This window comes from Onychostruthus taczanowskii, unplaced genomic scaffold (assembly GCF_017590055.1).
Source record: "Onychostruthus taczanowskii isolate IOZ18803 unplaced genomic scaffold, ASM1759005v1 scaffold256, whole genome shotgun sequence".
Lineage (NCBI taxonomy): Eukaryota > Metazoa > Chordata > Aves > Passeriformes > Passeridae > Onychostruthus > Onychostruthus taczanowskii.
The window spans coordinates 162,178-181,571 of record NW_024499862.1 but is presented as its reverse complement, the minus strand read 5'-3'; the positions used below and the strand labels follow the sequence as shown (position 1 = coordinate 181,571).

The 19,394-nt window shown below is 43.7% G+C and overlaps 2 protein-coding genes across 5 annotated transcripts; one reads left to right on the top strand and one right to left on the bottom strand.

Annotated features, from left to right (window-relative positions):
- Positions 1-480: 480 nt before the first annotated feature.
- On the bottom strand, positions 481-2,981 carry ROMO1 (reactive oxygen species modulator 1). 2 transcript variants are annotated; one of them, XM_041407153.1, is made up of 3 exons: positions 2,918-2,981; positions 2,228-2,358; positions 481-672 (listed from the first exon to the last, which is right to left on the bottom strand). In XM_041407153.1, exons 2-3 carry the CDS (start codon positions 2,356-2,358, stop codon positions 564-566), a joined length of 240 nt encoding a protein of 79 aa, XP_041263087.1. In that variant the 5' UTR covers positions 2,918-2,981; the 3' UTR covers positions 481-563. The 2 variants fall into 2 exon arrangements, with proteins under 2 accessions (XP_041263087.1, XP_041263088.1); XM_041407154.1 differs by lacking the exon at positions 2,918-2,981 and adding an exon at positions 2,672-2,883.
- Positions 2,982-2,994: 13 nt separating this feature from the next.
- NFS1 (NFS1 cysteine desulfurase) lies at positions 2,995-18,161 on the top strand. Of its 3 annotated transcripts, none has more exons than XM_041407152.1 (13): positions 2,995-3,161; positions 3,271-3,338; positions 4,074-4,190; positions 5,533-5,616; positions 6,255-6,407; positions 7,335-7,428; positions 9,941-10,075; positions 11,502-11,659; positions 13,058-13,163; positions 13,335-13,416; positions 14,760-14,843; positions 14,971-15,060; positions 16,338-18,161. In XM_041407152.1, the coding sequence occupies exons 1-13, from the start codon at positions 3,023-3,025 to the stop codon at positions 16,399-16,401; spliced, it is 1,374 nt and encodes a 457-aa protein (XP_041263086.1). In that variant the 5' UTR covers positions 2,995-3,022; the 3' UTR covers positions 16,402-18,161. The 3 variants fall into 3 exon arrangements, with proteins under 3 accessions (XP_041263086.1, XP_041263085.1, XP_041263084.1); XM_041407151.1 differs by having other exon boundaries at positions 2,995-3,167; XM_041407150.1 differs by having other exon boundaries at positions 2,995-3,173.
- The last annotated feature ends 1,233 nt before the right edge of the window (positions 18,162-19,394 follow it).

Genomic DNA, 19,394 nt, shown 5'->3' with positions numbered 1-19,394 from the left:
CCTCTAATTTGTCCTAAACCAGGACAGCCTGTTAAACCAGAATGAAAGAAAAGGCTTTGTTTCTGGGAGAACAGCTCTTGTGGGAGCTGCCTGAATCCTGGGGTCCCTGAGGGCATCTGCCCCATGACACTTGAAACTCAGAAATGGGACCAGCTTCAACACACCTATTTTTGCAAGAGGACAGAAATTTGATAATTCATCTGAAGTACCCACCATCTAACTTTCCTAGACTCAGGAATGCAAGACAGAACAAAGCAGCTCCACATCCACATCGGCAACGCGAGCTGCCCAAGTGCCAAAGGGAGAAACTTGTGTGGTGTACTTGTATCTGTAAACCAGGAACTTCAGTGTAATAAAAATGGTTATTCTCATTGTTTTGGGAGAAAGAGATGGGAAGAAAGTAGAAATTTTGTAAAACACATGCTTGCAATCAGCAGAGCACAGAGGGTAGGACTCTGGTGTTTCATTAAGAGCTCTCACTTCCAGGTATCTAAAGATTTTATTATTGTACAGCAGAGGAATGGCTGGGCGGGGGCACTCTGGGATAAATCTCAAACTCCAGATTAGCAGCGTATTCCCATACCAATGGCCATGAATGTCCCAAACGTCCCACCGCTTTGCATCATCGTTTTGCCAACTCCACCCATCAGCTCTCGTCCTCTCATGCCAATCCTGAGATAAATAAAACCACAGGGATTATATAAAAGCTGAAACTTGACAGATCACAGACATGCAGCAGAAAACATCTGAGACAATCAGCTCATGGTTGCAAACTGAACACTTCTCCAGTCTAAATGTGTGCAATTGTACAGCTGCCTCTCCAGAGACCGGCTGCAGTGCCCTGTGCTACTGCAGGGGCTCTTGGGCGGCTCTCACCTCACATGGCCCATGTGTATTTTTTCCTGCAGTGGAACCTTCCTGCCACACACCTTTAGCAGGAACAGCTTTGCATCCTAGTCTCCCAAATACCCTTAATAGAGGGAAAAAAAATGCTGTCCAAGTATTTCACTTGCCAGAGTACAAAAAGAGTTGTCTGAGCTGTTGTACTGCCATCCTCTCTAGCTGCAGTGGCAGTCTTTTTAATATCACCAATTTAAAATTAACTTTCTATTTACTACTGACTCTGTTTTTAATATGGGATACCTGAAAGTCCTAGAAACTTCAAAAGGTATTTCTGTTCTCCATTTTTCAATTATCTGAGGTCAGAGTAAAACAAAAGGAATTGTTCTGTCTCAAGAAGCTCTTGTAATATTTGGCTTTTAAACACTGCAGTGACTTTATGGTCTAAGGAATTTCATGCACTTGCTTCTTAAAACATGAGATTTTCCCTCAAAAATGGAACAGCAGTACTGTAGCTGTGTCATTCAAGTATAACAGAACCACTCTCACTGGTTCTTCTAAAGGCCCTTAATATGTATCTTCTGCCAGCATCATGCTGCTTACCCTCTGGGAATTGAGAGAGATTAGAAAACTTCAAACTCCCATTGGATTAAGATTTGTGCCTTTTCCTCCTTCACCTCACTACAAAATCATCCCCCATGTTTAATCACAGGTAAAACCCATCACACAGAAAGAGTTCTGCAAAGCATGAAAGAGCAGACTTCAGTGATTCTTTGTCAGAGATGACGTGCAAAGCCAGTCAACAGTACCAGAGCAAACACAGAGCAACAAACACAGCTTGTTTTCATGTCAGCATGCTGAGTCCCAGGGGAAGGTGGAATATTGTTCCTCTCCATTGCACAGTGGGGCTGTGCCAATGCCAGCCATGGGTCTACCCACACTCCTGCCATTCAGACTCAGGGGCAGTTTGGTAACTGCCTCTGTGCAGGGCACGGGACACACAAAGGGACCACGATGCAGACACTGAGAGCTTACAGAGCACCTCAGGAAGATTTAGGGCCAGGAGAGGGCTGCACATGTATCTGCATAGACAATTCATCTGGTTCCTCCTGGAGGTGATCCTCCACAGCCTGGTGAACCTCCCTTACAAGAGGCAAGAAAAGGTCTGTGACACTGTGACCTCCTGGCACGCAGGGCATGCAAAGGTGATGCCCTACCAGCACCAGACTCACATGTTGTAGGCCAGGGGCTTACTGCAGTAGCTGGGAGTCACAAAGTTCCACTCATGCGACCAGACCCAATCCCTTCCCAACCCCACAGCATGACCATTTCTCTCTGGCCATCTCCCTGTCACCACTTGTCTGTGGAAGCCATTTCCTTGGCGTACCTGAGGCAGGAAAATGTGCCGAACAGCGCTCCTGCAGCCATGCCCACTGCAAAGCCCATCATGAAACCCATCTTTATTCTGTCAAAGCAGCTGGGCTGCGACTGCCCATATGGGCCCACGGTCACAGGCATCTAAAAAAGAAAGCAACAATACACACATCGATTTACTGCTTTGTCTAACATACTCCTATAACCAAACTCGGCTAGCAGGCCAGGCCGTGCAGCTCAGAGCTTCTCGCGTGTGCAGCGCTGGAGGTTGTGCTGGCTCCCAGGTTTCTTTGCCTGTCAAGTAGGAAGAACAATGAGAGAACGACGACCCCGTTTTCCCTCAACAATCTCCTGCGGGCGCCGCTGTGGCTGCCGAGGCCTCACCCTGTGTGCTCCCAGTGCCTGGTGAGCAGCACACGCAGCACCTGACCGAGCCTCCGCTGCTGGCCCGACCTACCCGGCTGCCGCTGGCTTCGGAGGCAGAGGAGCGGGCAGCGAACCCGCCCTTACGGAGACCGAGGCCAGGCCGAGGACTTAGCGCAGAGACTCAGGCCGCGGACTCCTCGGGAACCGCGGCCATCGCCGTTCTGAGGCGCAAGAGCTCCCCGAGGCGAACCGGGGTCCTCAGCGCGCGCTTCACCTTACGAGCACCCCGGCCCCCCCTGTTCCTGTTCCCGTTCCCGGGCCCCCGCCCCGCCCGTACCTCGCTAGGCCGCACCGCGCCTCCGCCTGTCTGGGCCCCGCTTCCGGCGCGCGCCGTGACGTACTGGAAGAGGCGGGTACGGCCGCGCTCCGTGCGTCGGGCGCTATGCTGCTGTGGCGGCGCTTGGCGGCCCTGAGGGGCGAGCGAGCTCCGCGGCGGCTCCGAGGCGGGGGACCGGGACCGGGACCGGGACCTAGACCTGCATCGGGACCGGGACCGGGACCAGGACCAGGAGCGGGACCGGGACCGGGACCGGGTAAGGCCGCGGTCGGGCAGAGCCCTTGTCCGGGAAGGGACAGCTCCCCCGCTCCTGCCGGCCCCTGACATCAGTTTCCTCTCTCTTCTCCCCTTAGGGCAAACCAGCGATGGCAGCGGTGCTTCTCGGCCGCTTTACATGGATGTGCAGGCCACCACCCCGCTGGTAAGGGCCGTACCGAGCACGGGAAGCGGATCGTGGTCCCCACACTCGCAGCTCTCTCGCCGGAGCGGTCGCGCGTGTCCCGAGCTGCCGTGGGTGACTGAGGCGGCGTTCGGCGCCGCCTGTAGCGACATAGGCTGTTCCTGTCGCCACAGGGCGAAGGGCTGTAGCTGTGCCGGGGCAGCCCCCTGGATGGGCACCCCCAGTGCCGCAGGGCAGGAGCGTGGCGGAGCCGCGAAGGGGCTCGCACCGACCCCTGCGGGAATGGAGACAGTTGAGAGAAGCACGAAGTGAATTCAGCCAAAATACTGATCTGACGTTTTTCTTAACATTTTAAGACCTTGTATTTTTTTCTACTCAGAAGAAAGGGCAGGTTAGATGGGGCTTGGAGCGACCTGATCTACTGGAAGGTGTGTCCCTATCCATGGCAGGGGCGTGGAGCAAGATAAGCTTTAAAATATTTTCCAACCCAAGCTGATCTGTGATTCTGTTTTCTCAAATGATGTTGTTCTTCTTTGACCTTCAGCGCAGATCAGGGTTACGTGCACAGAACACAACTGCCAAAGACTTGTGTTACACGTAACATGTGATGGCTTCAAGTTTTCAAGGTCACGCCTAAGCTAAAGCAAGACACTGCCACAGAAGTGCTGCTGATACTGTGGCAAGGGGGCATCTCCAGAGAGAAGTGGTATGGTTTCCCTTCTCCTTTTCTAAGGCTGGGTGGTTTGTGTTCCACAGGATCCCAGAGTCCTGGACAGCATGCTCCCATACCTGACAGCCTACTATGGCAACCCCCACTCCAGGACCCACGCCTACGGCTGGGAGAGCGAGGCTGCCATGGAGAAAGCGAGGCGGGTGAGTCTTGGACTCTCCATGGTCGTGTTGGTTTTCCTGCTGCTGAGGAAAATCAGGGTCAAAAGAACCTAACGAAAAAAGGAAGGAAAAAACCTCTGTTCTCTGTGGGCTAGATTTAGCAGCTTTCTCTTTGCTTAGCTGTACTTTAGTAGATTTATTGCAGGAAAAGATAGACTCATGGAATACTTCAAGTTGGAAGAGATCAACAAGGGTCATCAAGTCCAACCCTGGCCCTGCACAGGATACCCCAACAATCCCACCATATACCTGAGAGCGTTGTCCAAACACTCCTTGAACTATGGCAGGCTTAAGACTTCCTTGGGGAGCCTGTTCCAGTGCCTGACCACCCTCTGGGTAAAAAACTTTTTTCCTAATATCCAGCCTACACTTCCTCAACACAGCTCTCTTTTCTCAAGCCCTGTCATTGGTCACCAGAGCAGAGAGCTGCCTCTCTGATGCCCCTCATGAAGAAGTTGCAGCCCCCAGTGAGGTCTGACCTTAGTTTCCTCTCTTTCAGACTGAGAGAACCAAGTGACCTCGGCTGTTTGTTTTACAGGCTCTCCTCTAGGCCCTTAACCATTTCATGGCCCTCCCCTGGATGTTCTCTGATAATTTCTTATCCTTATATAGATTTACCCCAAACTGCCCCCAGGACTCGAGGTGAGGCCTCCCCAGTGCAGAGCAGAGCAGGACAGTCACCCCCTTGCTCGGCTGGCAATGCTGGGCCTGATGTCCCCCAGGACAGGCTGGCCCTTGGGGCTGCCAGGGCACTGCTGCCTCCTGTTCCACTTGCCCTCAGCTCAGACTTGCAGGTCTCTTTCTGTGCTGCTGCTATCCAGCCTCTTGTTCCCCAGTCTGTCTGGACTCCCAGGGTTCTCCAGTCCCAGTGCAGAAGCCGGCACTTGTTCCAACAGGGAGATTAGAGCAACTGAAATGGCAGAAAACAATACTTTAAGTAAAAGTGCCGCAGTATTATTGGTTTCCTGGAGTCACAAGCATATTGCTGCAGTCATTGGACTAACTCCATGTCTTGTCATTCTTCTAATCTTAGGCAAGGATGTTTGTAATTTTTTTGAAGTAATATGTAATGGATTTTTGTCTCCTTAAGCTTTTATCTCTGTTATAACAGGTTAATGCTTAATACTGCTTCTAATGACTGTGGATTCCTTGTGTATTTTATAATTCAGATAGTTAGATTATTTTTAGCATAACTTTGTTAGGTACCAGCTGTAAACCTTTGAAGCTCAAGGGAGTATTCTTGAAAACATTCACATGTATTTTGCTGTAATGAATTTATTGTATGTTTTCTTAACAAGTCAAATATGTATTTCTTTTTAAACAGCAAGTTGCAAATTTAATAGGAGCTGATTCACGGGAAATTATATTTACCAGTGGTGCAACAGAATCCAATAATATGGCAATTAAGGTAAAAAGTTTATACTGATTCTTATTTGTTATGTTAAAATTTTGTATTTAAGAACTGTATGCATCTCTCAACAATTTAAATGTTAATATGTTGGAGTATAACATATTTGCGTTTCTGGAGTTGCTTTTTGTGATACTCTGTTACATATGTGGAGGAAATACGTGGATGAATGTTTTGGTGCCTGCGACATCATTTGGAGGGCAGTGTAAAATATTTGATGTTTATCTCACACGCACTAAATACACTCCTTCTGCTTATGTAATTAAAATATTTATTGTAAAATATAGTGGACATGTGGATTAGAAACTTTTTTTCTGATGAAGACTAAACTTCTCAGTGTTTATCACTTCAGTGCAAAAGTTTTCAAAAAAATGCTTTGGTTAATGGCTTCTACACCTTAACCACAGTAAACATTTTCACAGAGTTTCTGAGAAGTAAGATGCTTTGAAAAGCAGGTGCTGATGGAGATAGGTAGTGTGGATTATGTGCCGGTACCTTTTAGTACCTTCACGACTTGGGTCAAACAGGAAAGATCCAAATTAACTATATCTAAGTAGTAATTTCTTATATCCAATCACACTGTGTAATGCCTGCTTTCTTCAATGGCCAATTTCTTTTTCATGGACTGTGCCTGACAGGGTGTTGCAAGGTTCTATAAATCCAGAAAAAAGCATATCATTACTACGCAAACAGAGCACAAGTGTGTGTTGGATTCTTGTCGTTCCCTGGAAACAGAAGGTTTTCACATCACATATCTACCTGTTAAAAAAAATGGGCTCATAGACCTGAAGGTAAGTTGTTACTGAGAGAAAGAAACTAAAAAAAGAAGAGGTTTTTGCTTCAAATTGATGCTCAAAAGCTTGTGTCCTCTAGATGAAAAAGAGGAAAGGATAATAAATATCACAAGTAGAATGAGAATCACAGTCAAATCTGTCAGATCTGGAGAAGGATTTTCTATTCTGTCTAACATCCTACACTTTTTCTCAACCAGAACATCCACCTCCTGTCCCACCGTTCAGCTGCTGCTGTGCAGGTGGAGCTGTTGAGTACCCTCTAAGGAGCCCAGTATTTGAGGCATTGTTTCAGTGATTACAGTACTTCCTATGGCTGTCCATGAGCCAGCCCTTCTGTATGTACTGGCTGCAGCCCTAAAACGTAGAAGTTTTATGTTTTCAGTTCATCGTTGACGTCCTGTAGCACAGGGCAGCAACAGCTTTATTGCCAGTCCCTCACCTGCCATGGAGTGCGGTAGTGTGTGTGATGGGACTGAGGGTCAGCCTGTGGCACAGTAATGAGTTGTGTTTTCTGAGCGTGTTGCTGCAGGTGTGATATGACTTGGTATAAAGAGCAGTTCCTTTACAGCCTGCCTCACCTTGGCCAGAAGAGGCTTTAGTTGTACTGTGGGTGGTTAATTCAGTAAAGAAAATAGTTCAGAGAATTTACGGGCTATAGCAAAACCTGTTGAGATTTGATTTAATCAATTGGGGTGCCAGGTGCATTGAAAGGTTAGGACCTGCAGAAACACAATTGATTCTCTCCTCTTCCTACAGGCATTTAATATTCATGTGGGTTAGTGTTTTCCCCAGGGCTGTTTGTCAGAACCCCAGGTGTTTGTTGCAAATAAGGGACTGGTGGTTGAGTTGCTGGTAAATTGAAGATGTACACAGGAATCCTCCTTCTGTTAGTCACAACTCTTGTCCTTCTGAATCTTTCATCAGGAGCTGGAGGCTGCATTCCAGCCTGATACAAGTTTGGTTTCTGTAATGACTGTAAATAATGAAATAGGAGTAAAGCAGCCAATTCATGATATTGGTAAGTACACTGTGGCTTCTGGATGCCAGCTAAGCTTGCTTCTGCTTCATTTTAGATAATGTTTTTGTCCTCAAACGGTATCGATGCAAAAGACTAGGTGTAATATAGCTAAGGAAAAAAATAATAACATAAACATTTTAAAATAAAAAATGTAACATAAATAAATAATACTGCTGTCCCAAATAAAAACTTATTTCAAAAGGGAAATGTGAATGAAATTCAGTACCTTTATGATGAGCATTGCAGCAATCATTGCTCTGGATGGATCAGCTGCAATTCATTGGATTGTATGATGGATTAAAAATATTGTACAGAATAACTGGCCAAAATTGAGCTTATATACTATAATGATTTCTTGAGTACTTGTAGTGTTTAAGAGAAGAAATGTGCAGGATTTGGAGTAGGAGGGGATGGTGAGCACCACACTTGGACAATCCTTCCCCTAGTATTGTTGTATATAGTCATGAACAATTGCTTTGTAGGCCAAAAGCTTACTGAAGAGCTACGCTTCTGGAACAGGAGGTAGGGAGAGGGTGAGCCAGGCTCTGAGCCGGCAGGTGGAGTGACAGGGACCTCAGAGTAAATTAAGGGAGACCCTGGAAAACCACGGTTGTTGGAGCAAGCAGGGTGAGCAGGGGCCTCCCTGATGATCCTCCAGATCCCTGGATCCCAGATGAACTGTTGATAGTTTCCTGTGACAGTAGCAAAACGTACACACATACCCTTTCTGACCTGGTTTCACCCCAGCTGGCAACCAAGCATCTTGCAGCCACTCACTCAGTCCCCCACCATCAGGATTGAGGAGGCAATTGGAATGCTAAAAGCTAGAAAACTCATGGGTTGAGATAAAGACAGTCTAATATGGAAAGCAAAAACCATGCACACAAGCAAAGAAAAACAAAGAATTCTGTGCTGCTTCCCATGGGCAGGCAGGTGTTCATCCACCTCCGGGAGGGCAGGGCCATGCAGTGGTGACTTGGGAAGACAAACACCATCACTCCAAACGTCTCCCCCTTCCACCTTCTTCCTCCCAGTTTTCTATACTGAAAGTGTATGGCATATGAAATATCCCTCTGGTAAGTTTGAGTCACCTGTCCTGGGTGGGTCTCTTCCCAGCCTCTCACGTACCCCCAGCCCTCTTTCCAGTGTGGCCATACAAGGGGCAGAAGAGGCCTTGGCTCTGTGCAAGCCCTGGTCAGCAATATCAGAAACATCTATTATTACCCCTGTGTTCAGCACAAATCCGAAACACAGACCTATACTATCCACTGTGAAGAAAGTTAGCTCTACCCCAGCCAAAACCAGCACACCTTCATATTCCAGATAATCCTTTCATTAGATGTTTGAGATTTTGGACAATGTTTTGGCTTTGGCTTTGCTCTGGAGTACATACTCCATAGGTATTGTTTTCTTAGGCTGTGCCAGGCATCTTGTTGTGCACCTGGTTTTCTTGCTTAGCTGCTGAATTTATTTCTTTTCTTCAGTAAGCTCAAAGCAGCATTTTTGCAAAGGTTTTTCAAGGTTGGTTCTGTTTCTTCATTGACAAGCATTTGACCATCAGTGAGTTGCTTATAGCCCCAAGGATTCTTATTTTCCTCCTGTGCTTATATTGTCGAGGTCCTTACTATGGTCCCATGTTGAAATGTCAGAGACAGCTGGTGCCAGCTCTAGTTGCCCCAGTATGTTCTCCCAACACCTTGAGCAGGTCCAGCGTGCCCGGCCTGAGGCCTGTTACTGTGTGCCCTGTGGCCTGACCTTGCTGGACCACAGCGGGGGTTACTTATCCTGTGAAGTACCATGTTGAACCTCTTGTGCAGAGGAGAGGTCTCAGATGCAGCTGTGCAGATTCTGTGGAAGATGTGGTGTGATTTTTTTGATGACACAAATAAGTAATAGTTACTGCCCATGAACAATACATTATTTCTTCATATATTTTAGCCTGGTGACAGGCTCAGCTGACTTCATGCGGTAGTAATAAGTGTGTGTGTGACAATTCTGAGAATGTTTTTGAAGCTGAGTGTTGGAAAACTTTGAAAATAGAGGGAAAGACGTAAAAATACATGGCAAATACAAACTTGAAAGGAAGGCTGGCTTGTACTGGATGTTGAAAAGAAAAAGAATCAAGAAGAAACAATTTTTTCCAACTGTGGAGTCATTTCTGTGTGGAGACTTTGATATTTCATGCAACCATTTGTTCTTAAATTTGTTAGGTGTGGGTTTGGAAGTGATCTCAGTTCTTAACAGAAGACTTTTTAACTTCTCAACTGGAGAAATTCACTGTAGTCTTACCTGCCTAAACCTGTGCCAAGGCATACAGTAGCCCCTGCACACCTTTAGCCACTTCAGTGTAAAAGGAACATCACAGCCCTCATTTCTGCCTTTGTCACCTCAGGCACCTCAGTAACTTGCTGTTGGTTTAGATTCAGTCATGCTTTAGATCTGTTGCTGGAATCTTTGGTATCGTAGCAGTTAGTTAAGGTAATCTGGTTTTGGTTTGGTGTTTTTATTACAGGTGAGATCTGCCGTGCACATAAGGTTTTCTTCCACACGGATGCTGCACAAGCAATTGGTAAAATTCCTATGGATGTCAACAACATGAAAATTGACCTAATGAGCATCAGTGGCCATAAAATTTATGGGCCCAAAGGTACTAACTGAAGTGATTTATAGGGAATTGTTGTTTTCATACCTACCTTAAGGTAACTACACGAGGTGCAAAGTCAAACCCATTTGTCATAGTGTCAGTTACTTAAGCTGTAGAAAACTCTTCTGAATGGTGTTGGACAGACTTCAGAGTAGCTCAGGCACTCCTGCCAGCTGCGGTAAGTGGATCTTCAATGCTAGATGGGTTGAGGTGGCTTCACTGAAGGAAGAAACAGTGTTGTGTGATGGTGGCAGCATTGCAGCAGTGGGTTTTTCAGGCATCATCTGCTTCTGATGTGAAGCAGAACTAATGCTGAAATTATTGAAATAAAATCACTTGGTTATAGGGCAAAGTTTAGACCAGAGTGTGATTTGAAACAAGGAGACCAGAAGGTAACTGATTGGTGATTTTTGATTGTTTTCCACTTCCAGTGGCTCCATTCCCTCAACTCCATTTGTGCATTTTCTTTGCAGAATGGGGTTTAATATCCAGTTATGCATTTTCTGGTTGACTGACAAATACTAAAAATCCAGCTGTTGTTATTGTCAAGGTCCATTTGGCTTGTGACAGTGAGTGTTAGAGAGCCAGAAATCAGGTTTGCTGTGTGCTATACATACAGCATTTTAACTTATAACATTATAACATTATATATAAAACATAACTTTTGTTCTCCTATTCAGAGTCAAAAGACAAATTCTTATTTTTCAACAAGGCTTTTTTTTTTTTTGTATGAGTTCTGCTGAGAGCTGAAGACATTCTCTCTGGACAAGGACTAAGTTTTCAACTCGTAATTTTGGACAGATGACAGACAAAAATTTTCACCATTTGTTATACCTGGAAGTTGTAACTGTCCTTCCTGTGGTGACAGTCATTCCTTAAGTGTGCCAGGGCACTCGAAGACATGAAAATTTGGTTTTAAGGTGAGGAGAGTAGAGCACTAAATTGACTGACTAGCAAAACTGGATCATCTAATCCACCCTCTGAAAATTGTTGCCACTAATGAGTCTTCCTAATGAGAAGAAAGGGAGAGGACTCCTGGGACTGGTGCTGCTCTAGTAATCCAGGGAAAGAATTTGGAAGTCAATAAGAGAACATTGGTGAATGCCCATAAAAACTTCAGTGCAGGGGGCTGCACTTCCGCTGTGTACAGGAATTGTGGGAAGGAGGGGAAGCGGAGTCCTTGGGTGACTGAGGCAGAGTGAAGAAGCTGAGCTCCTGTGGCTGAAGCTCTGTGAGCCTCAACATAGTTACTGTGGACAAACACCATTTCCTAGAAAATAATACTGAACTTGTTCACTTTATTTTTCTCCAGTTAAGTGTCCACATGTGTGTTTGCTGTGGAAATAAGGAATGTTACCAAAGGTTGGAGTCCCTGTTCATAATTTCAGAACTCTGGGTATATGATAAAACAGCTTTCCTTGCTTCCAAGGGGTTGGTGCTCTGTATGTTCGCCGTCGACCGCGTGTCAGGCTAGAACCCCTGCAGAGTGGGGGAGGCCAGGAGAGAGGACTGCGGTCTGGGACTGTGCCCACACCTCTGGCAGTGGGACTGGGGGCAGCATGTGAAGTGGCACAGCAAGAGATGGAGGTATGTGCAACAAGATACTTGTCCTGGGTTCCAGAAACTAGTGTAACAGTGCCATTTAAGTCTTGGATTCCTTAGGTCTTTTTGCATCCATGTAACTGAATTAAATTTGATTCTCATGTTTTAGCATTAAGTGAATGTTTTGAGAATTTAAGGGATGTTTTTGGCTAATTGTAAGTTCTTTCTAAAGTTTGTTTTTTCTCGAAGAGTCATAGTTTTCTACAAAAAAGCTACAACTGACAGTCAGTTTTAGTGAAATATGGCTTTTGTGTGCTTGTGTTTACTTCTCCATTATGCACATGTGTATTAGCAACATCTTTGAAATTACTGTCATGTTTATGTAATGTATATTGAAGAAATAAGACTTCCCAGTCTGTTATTATATGTATTGTACCTATTAAGTATAATTTAAAGTTTACTGCAGCTTTGAAACTAAGAATTTATTTTCTTTCTTTTTTCCTAGCTTGGACAGTAAAGTTTACTTGCTAGGTCTGGTGTCTGAGCCTCTGTATGCTGTTACATTGGTTTGTGGGCACCAATGCCTTCCTTACAGCTGGAATGTAAAAATATTTACAGTGACAATGGGATGCATAGGCCAGATATCTGCACCCAAGGATCAGGCTTCTTTCCAGGAGACAGGCAGAATTCCACCATCTGAACTGTGTGGCTATGGAAGTTGAGGCTAGGGAGCCTGCAGAGTCTGAATTCTGCACAAACTTCCAATCTAGATTCTCCTTCTTGCCTGGCAGAGCTACAGCATTTTAAAACCAACTGGTGTTGGAGCTAGCCTGGATTTCTTTTCCAAGTGTAAACAAGCGTGCATTGCATGTGTGCATGTGGCCAGTCCTGTGTGCCACAGTTGATCCCACACCTTACTGCTTTCTTGGTATAAGTGACCCCATTTTTCAGTCTAGAGCAAGGCACTGCACGTGGGCAGTTCTCACCATGCAGGTTACTTGTAAAAGCTGAGTTCGGAGTCATTTGCAAGTCCATGTCTTTCTGTGGCACAGTTAGAGAGCTCCTGGAAATAAGAGGCACTTGTCGTAATAGATGCCCTTTCCTGTGTGCAAAATGCATCATCTTCTGCACTGCCTAACTTGTCTTTAAACCCAAAGAACCCAGTGCTGGTATGAAAGTCAGTTTGGCAGCTTGTGTAGGTAGATCTTTCTGAACAGTTTGAAACATTTGTGAAGACTGAGCTAGCTAGGAGCCAAGGAGTTATTCTCTTTTGAAACAGTGTCAAGAGCAGGCAAAGTTTAACAGTTTAAGTTTCAGCTGTGTTCATTCCCTTGTCTGGCCAAACCCAGTTACTTAATTCTGCTTGCAGCTGGTGACATGAAGCAGTTTGAGTGAGGTCTGTACACTGTTTATTATTTGTGTCTGTTTTGGTTTCTCTGTTAGTATGACCATAAGCGAATCTCACAATTGGCACAACGACTGGTTACGAAAATAATGAGTGAAGTTCCTGATGTGGTGATGAATGGAGATCAAGAGCATCGCTATCCAGGTAACTCAAGCAAAATTGTGAGCCCGTTAGTACTGTCTGGCCCCTTGGTGTCAATGGCCATGGCTGAATAATGCACTTGAGCACATGATGCAAATCCTGCCTTGCAGGGGACAATTTGCCTGAGATTTCAGTTGATGGATTCTTTTTTCGATTTCATTTGTTTGTATGTAGGATGCATCAATTTATCTTTTGCATATGTGGAAGGGGAGAGTCTTCTGATGGCTCTGAAAGATGTGGCTCTGTCTTCAGGAAGGTATGTGGAATGTATGGGAAGGATAGCAGTGTATTTTTGAGAGAAAATAGCATCTGCTAATGAAGGTAAAAGCTAAGTAGTAGTTTCCTGTGTGCTCTGTATTTGCATATTCAGTTAATGAGTCAGCCTGGTATTGATTACATTCTACAGTGGTGTTTAAGTGACACATTTCAACTGAAGGTCAAATTTATTTGTCCTGGAAGAAAAAAACAACAAACAAAACTAAAAAAAAAAAAAAAAAATCCTAACAAAAAGACCCCCACAAAACCACAAAAACTAACCCAGAAACTCCTACCTACTAGTCTTGCAAACTGGTTATTTGAGTAGCCTTAACTTCTACTGGTGACACTTTTATTCTAAAGGCCACCAAGATTTGAACAGCTTCTGTCCTTTGGCAGATTTTTACTGCAGTTAGTGAGGCTGGGCATGTATCTGAATTAAATCAGCTCATAGTTCCTGTGTTAAATGTAAAAGTGGGAAAGAAAATTGCATGTGTTTTTATGGAGCTCTCCTGGCTACGGGAGTGACGAGTAATATTTCAGTTACCAAGACAAACCTGATGTTCAGGATGAAATTAATGGAGTGTAAAGATGCCCCTCCTCTCCTTCTTTCACCTTTGAGAACAAAGCGGTCAGCATATCCTAATTAGAAACTAGTTTGCTCTATGAGCAGAAGAGCAAGTCTCCACATGACCATCCCTGAAGCCAAAGGCTTCTGTAATGTGAAGATCTCTTTTGACTCTCTACTTGGTGCACTGGGGAGCTGTTTACAGCTCTCCAATTGGCACTGCATGTTGCTACCTGTAAAACCTGAGTCACAGCGTGTAACCAGCTCTGTGTACTGCTGCAAAGTGGAAGCTCTCTCTATTGACAACTGCAGTCATCTTGTTCTGGATCCCTCTGTACACTGTTTTTCATTTATTTGTTCTGCTGCCAAACACAGCTTGTGAAGTCTTTTTTTTTTTTTAACTTTTATGTTCCTGGTGTGTTATCTTCTGTGGATAGTTTCTGTCTTTGTCTTTTTTTCACAGCCTCTACTTCAACTACCTCTTAATCTGCATTCCTGCTGCCACTGTGTGGCATTGTGTTTATTCTTGTGTATTACCTGTATTCTCTTTCCTTTCCTTATACTCCTAATTTATTACTGTAATTTCTCAATAATGCCTGCTTCTTGTATTCTTTTTTCTTCAGTAGCAGAAATATCACTTTACTTGCTTGTATTCACTTGTGGTTTCTAGGAGGCTGGGGAAGTAGGTACACGTTGTTGTAAAGAGGTAAGCAACCTATTCTTTGTTGGAGGAGATTAAGCAAAAGTCTGACATTTCCCTGCCTACCCTTTCCCAGTGCTTGCACATCAGCTTCTCTGGAGCCTTCCTATGTTTTGCGGGCGATCGGAACAGATGAAGACTTGGCTCACTCATCTATAAGGTGTGTGGTGTGGTCTGCCCTTATGCTTCCAAATATTTTTCTTTCCTGATAAAAATAAATGGTAGATTTGTTCCACTCCCTCCATATCCTTGTTATTCAGTTCCTTAATGACTTTCTTTTGGTTTAGGTTTGGCATTGGTCGTTTCACTACAGAAGAAGAAGTGGATTATACAGTGCAGAAGTGCATACAGCATGTGAAGAGGTTGAGGGAAATGAGGTGAGATGTTGTCTTGTGAAACACAAAGACTTCTTAGGTGTGATAATCATGGGAAGAATTGAATTTATTTAGTTGAAAGTAATTGTTTGCTTCAAGAATCTGGTGGTGTTTCTCTATATCAGTGTGAAAAACGCCAATCACTTGTTTTTAACATTTTTAAAAGTTTAATAGTAATAAAATGATTATAAAAATAGTAAAAGAATTAGAGTAATAAAACTTGAACAGTTGAGGTTAGGACAATATGAGACAATAAAAACAAAGAGATACGGACGTCCAGGTACCTTTTTCTGGGCATCACGAGCCCAAAAAAGGACCCCGGTTAACAGAGGATTAACCCTTAAAAACAATCGCCTGTTGCATATTCATACATCTCATACATGATGCATAAATTCCATTCAAACACAGGATTCTGTCTGGTCACTGTCAACTTCTTCCTCTTAATCCTCACGCCATCTTCCTGTCTGAGCGAGGTGGGAAGAAGTTCGTTCGTTTTCTGCTGATAAGGGAGCAATAAAGTCCCTTTCTCTGAAAGATTTAGGTGTCCTGTGGCATCTGTCTGGTGCAAGTCCTTTCTTAACCAAATATCTTACATAGCATAGTTTCTATTTTAACATTATGTTATAACCTAAAACTATATTTAATACACTACTTAAGCAAATTAATACAGCATAACTTTCTAACATAACACATACAATATTAATTTTAATACTTGCGAAAAGCCAATCATAAAATACACATTTTTCACAATCAGCAGCAGTGACCCTGAGGTGTGTAGGAGCCTGTAGGAGCCTGATTTTAACATTAGTGACAAATTTCTAAGGAAACAAACCTGACACCAAGCCTTTTCCCAGATCCTGTCTTTGTCAGAAAAATAATATGATTAGGGCAGGCACATAGGGCAGTACCTTGGAGATTTTAAGCCAGAGATGGTATTCCTGAGTTAATGTATTGATAAGTTGTTTTATTCTAGTGAAACTGAAAGACTGGTGACTAATGTGGACAGTGAAAATGGTAGGATTCAGTCTCAGAGACACCAGTGCTTTATGCTGAAAGTAGGAGCAGGAAATGAGGTGGAGCATCTGCCCTCTCATCTCTTGTATTTTTGGTTGAGAGCACAGTTGAGGGCTGATTACCTGAAGCTCACTGACCTCCAGAAGGGCAAGACAGACAGATAGATACATCTTAATTCCTTGTGTCATTGATAAAATCTGTTTAATTATTGTTGATGATGTCCTGTGCATTTTAGCTAGCCCTCAGTTTTCTCCTTTTCTTTACAGCCCTCTCTGGGAAATGGTGCAGGATGGAATTGACCTCAAAAGCATTAAATGGACTCAGCACTGAGAAAACATTGCTATCCATGGACTAGATATAGATTAAAATGCATTTTTCTGTACAGTCTTGAGCAAATTATGCAGCACTTCTGTTTTCTGACACTGCAGTTTGACCAGAGAACTCTTTCAGACCACGAAATCTAAGAAGCCAAAAAGAAAACTGGTTTTTATCATGGAGAAAGGGAGGCTGATCCAACACCCACTGTGTTTCTATTGACACACAGAAATTTATGTGTAATTTATTCAGAAATGTATTTTCTAATCTGAAAATTAAATCAGCATGTTACTCCCAGGCCAGTGAATTCTGGCAAGAGGTGTAATTCATCCCAAGTCACTGTTGTGTTTGCATCACAGACCTGTTGCCAATTTGTTCTGTTTGATGTGGGTATCCTGCAACATCAGCTGGGTTTTGCCTCTCAAATGCCTTGTATTGCAAGAAATTTTCAGATAGAAGGACACTTAGATCTCTAGAGGAAAGCTATGCCTCAGTGTGGCTATGTGCCTTCACAGATAAGTTTTATGTGTAGTTAAGAACAACTTTTTTCTGAAATTGAGTATTTTTGGCTTATTTTCCTTGGAGTTTTTTGTGTGTGCATCTTTTGTGTGTGTATGTGCATTAATTCAAAAGATTCTTCTGTGTTCCAGAGTTTATGATACAATCATGACGCACTTTGCTGTCCCCTCCATTGCGTTTTTTCCATGCAATTTTTTTCTCAGTGAGGATAGAAAACTTGAATGACTGGAGGAGGGGATAAGCAGAATATGTTAGCTTTGGTGGCAGCACCAGTTTGGTGAGAGCATGAGTGGTAGAGGTGGTGGGGAGAGCAGATACAGTGCAATGTCTTAAGGCAGTCTGGGGTTTTGGGGTTTTTTTCTTGGGTTTTTTTTTTCTCCGCTTGTCATGAGACCTTTGTTGTTACTTGGTTTGCCTATGGGCCCTTGGTTTCTGTCACTGAAAGGAGTCTGCCCAGCTCAGCCAGTATATTTTGTCTGGAGATAGGAAAGGTAAGAACGCTGGGCACTGAAGTTTTCTGTTTTCTTTGTCTCACAGACTGTAATGTCTGACTAGAGATTCTCACAGGAATCCATTCCCTGCACATGCTGGGGGAAGTACCTGTTAAAAAGGGTTTGATGAGATTAATTTTTATCAGTGTTTTTCCTTTCTTACCTTTGGTGATCTTTCCAGTAAGAAACTGAACCCTGTATGGCAAAGTGCCTTTTTTTCAGTGCATAAACAAAGAGCTCCCAAATTAGTTGTGTTGATTGATGGATGCTGTGTTAGCTGCTGAATTTGGTATACCCCATAGACAATATGTTCCTCTTCAGACTGGGATGGAATCTACCTCGAGGATCAACCGTGTCGTGTAAAAGCTGAAGCTGAATCTCACAAGATGGATTGTTTTACAGAAGCTTATGCATTTTTTGTAACTAAGGACAGATTTAGTTGTTTGTAATGCAAAGCTAATCCGTGGTTGTTCTATTTCAAATTACCAGCTTTAGCAGTTTTAATATTGTAGTGCTGGCACCTTATATTTCATCACAGTATTTTTTAAACTACCATATGCATAAATATGTTTTAGCATATTGTATGTACTCTTTTACATATTGTATTGTTTAGGTGTTGTATGTACTCTTTTTCATCCTTGGGCCATACGTATTTTCTGGATTAAGCATATGATAACATGCTTTCCTAGCATGTTTTAGAAATATATGTTTATGAATTGTTCTTTGTGTTTTGAGAGTGATAAAAAATTACAGATAAGAATTAAACTTGGCTACTGTCAGTCTTTTTGGATCCCCCTTTTTGGGTGAACCATGCAGGACAAACAGTAAGTTGCTGTATTGCAGCTTTCATTAGGCAACAGAAAAGGATAAACTTTTCTATGAACATTGTAAGAAGTTTGCCATCATCGAGTCGACATTTGACTTTTGAAGAGTCATTCTTCTCAAACTCAATGCCTGTTCTGAGCTATTTTTTTTAAACTCAAATTGTGGTTTTTTTGACAAAAGGGAGCCTCAAATCTTGAAGATTCTGACCACCTCTTATTTGATAAGATGTAAAATAAAAATTCTACATGTAAAGGTTAGGGAAAGTCATTCATACTAGTGACAAATGTTTATTTGAAATGTTTATGGGACAAGATGAGGAAAAATGTATAGTGGAGATACTTCCCCCATGACAGAAAGAAGTAATGCCAAGGATGAACATCTACCTGTACCTCACTGAACGCAGTTAAAGCCTTTGGGGAATGGGAACTTGAGTCTATCTAACTCTTACCAGTTGGATGCCAGTAAATGGTGGTGCATCATTCCCCCACCCCTAGGCTGCACCATGATCTCAAAAATGCTCACTGGGCCTTGGCCTTGAACAGCCCTTGGGTTCAGCTCCTCTGGAACTTATCAGAAAAACTGCTCTAGGAACTGGGGCCATATAATGAGCTCATCCTCCTCTTTTTTTTTTATTTTTATTTTTTTTTTTAATGTCATAATATTTTTCTTCTCTCACTTTCAAAAAAGTTTCTGACCTGAAGTGGGGCCAGGATGAAACATTGTTGTGACTAAAGCCCATCTCTTGTGGCCCTGTAAACAGTGGCCCTGAGTGAGACCCTTGGGGCTTTCCTGGGTTGCAGTGACCTCCCTGTGCTGGGGCCTCTCCGAGCTGGGAACTCTCCCATTTTCTGCACTCAGAGACTCCCCAAAGGATGGATCCTGGGCCAATCCTCCTCCTCCTCAAAAGCTCTGCCCTTCACACAGTGAAAAAAACAAAGGCATTTGAAGTGAGAACCATTTCAGTTAGAATAATTCATGTGCCTGCAGGACTGTGATCATCTAATTAGCAACAGGGAGATGTGTTGGGGTGACTCTTGTGAGCGGAGGGTTGGAATGGAAGGATACAGGCAGGGGAGAAGAGAGGCAATGTTGCTCTTTATGCCAGTGACCAGCTGAAGTGCATGGAGCTCCACCTGGGGATGAATGAGGAACTCACTGAGAGTTTAGGAGTCA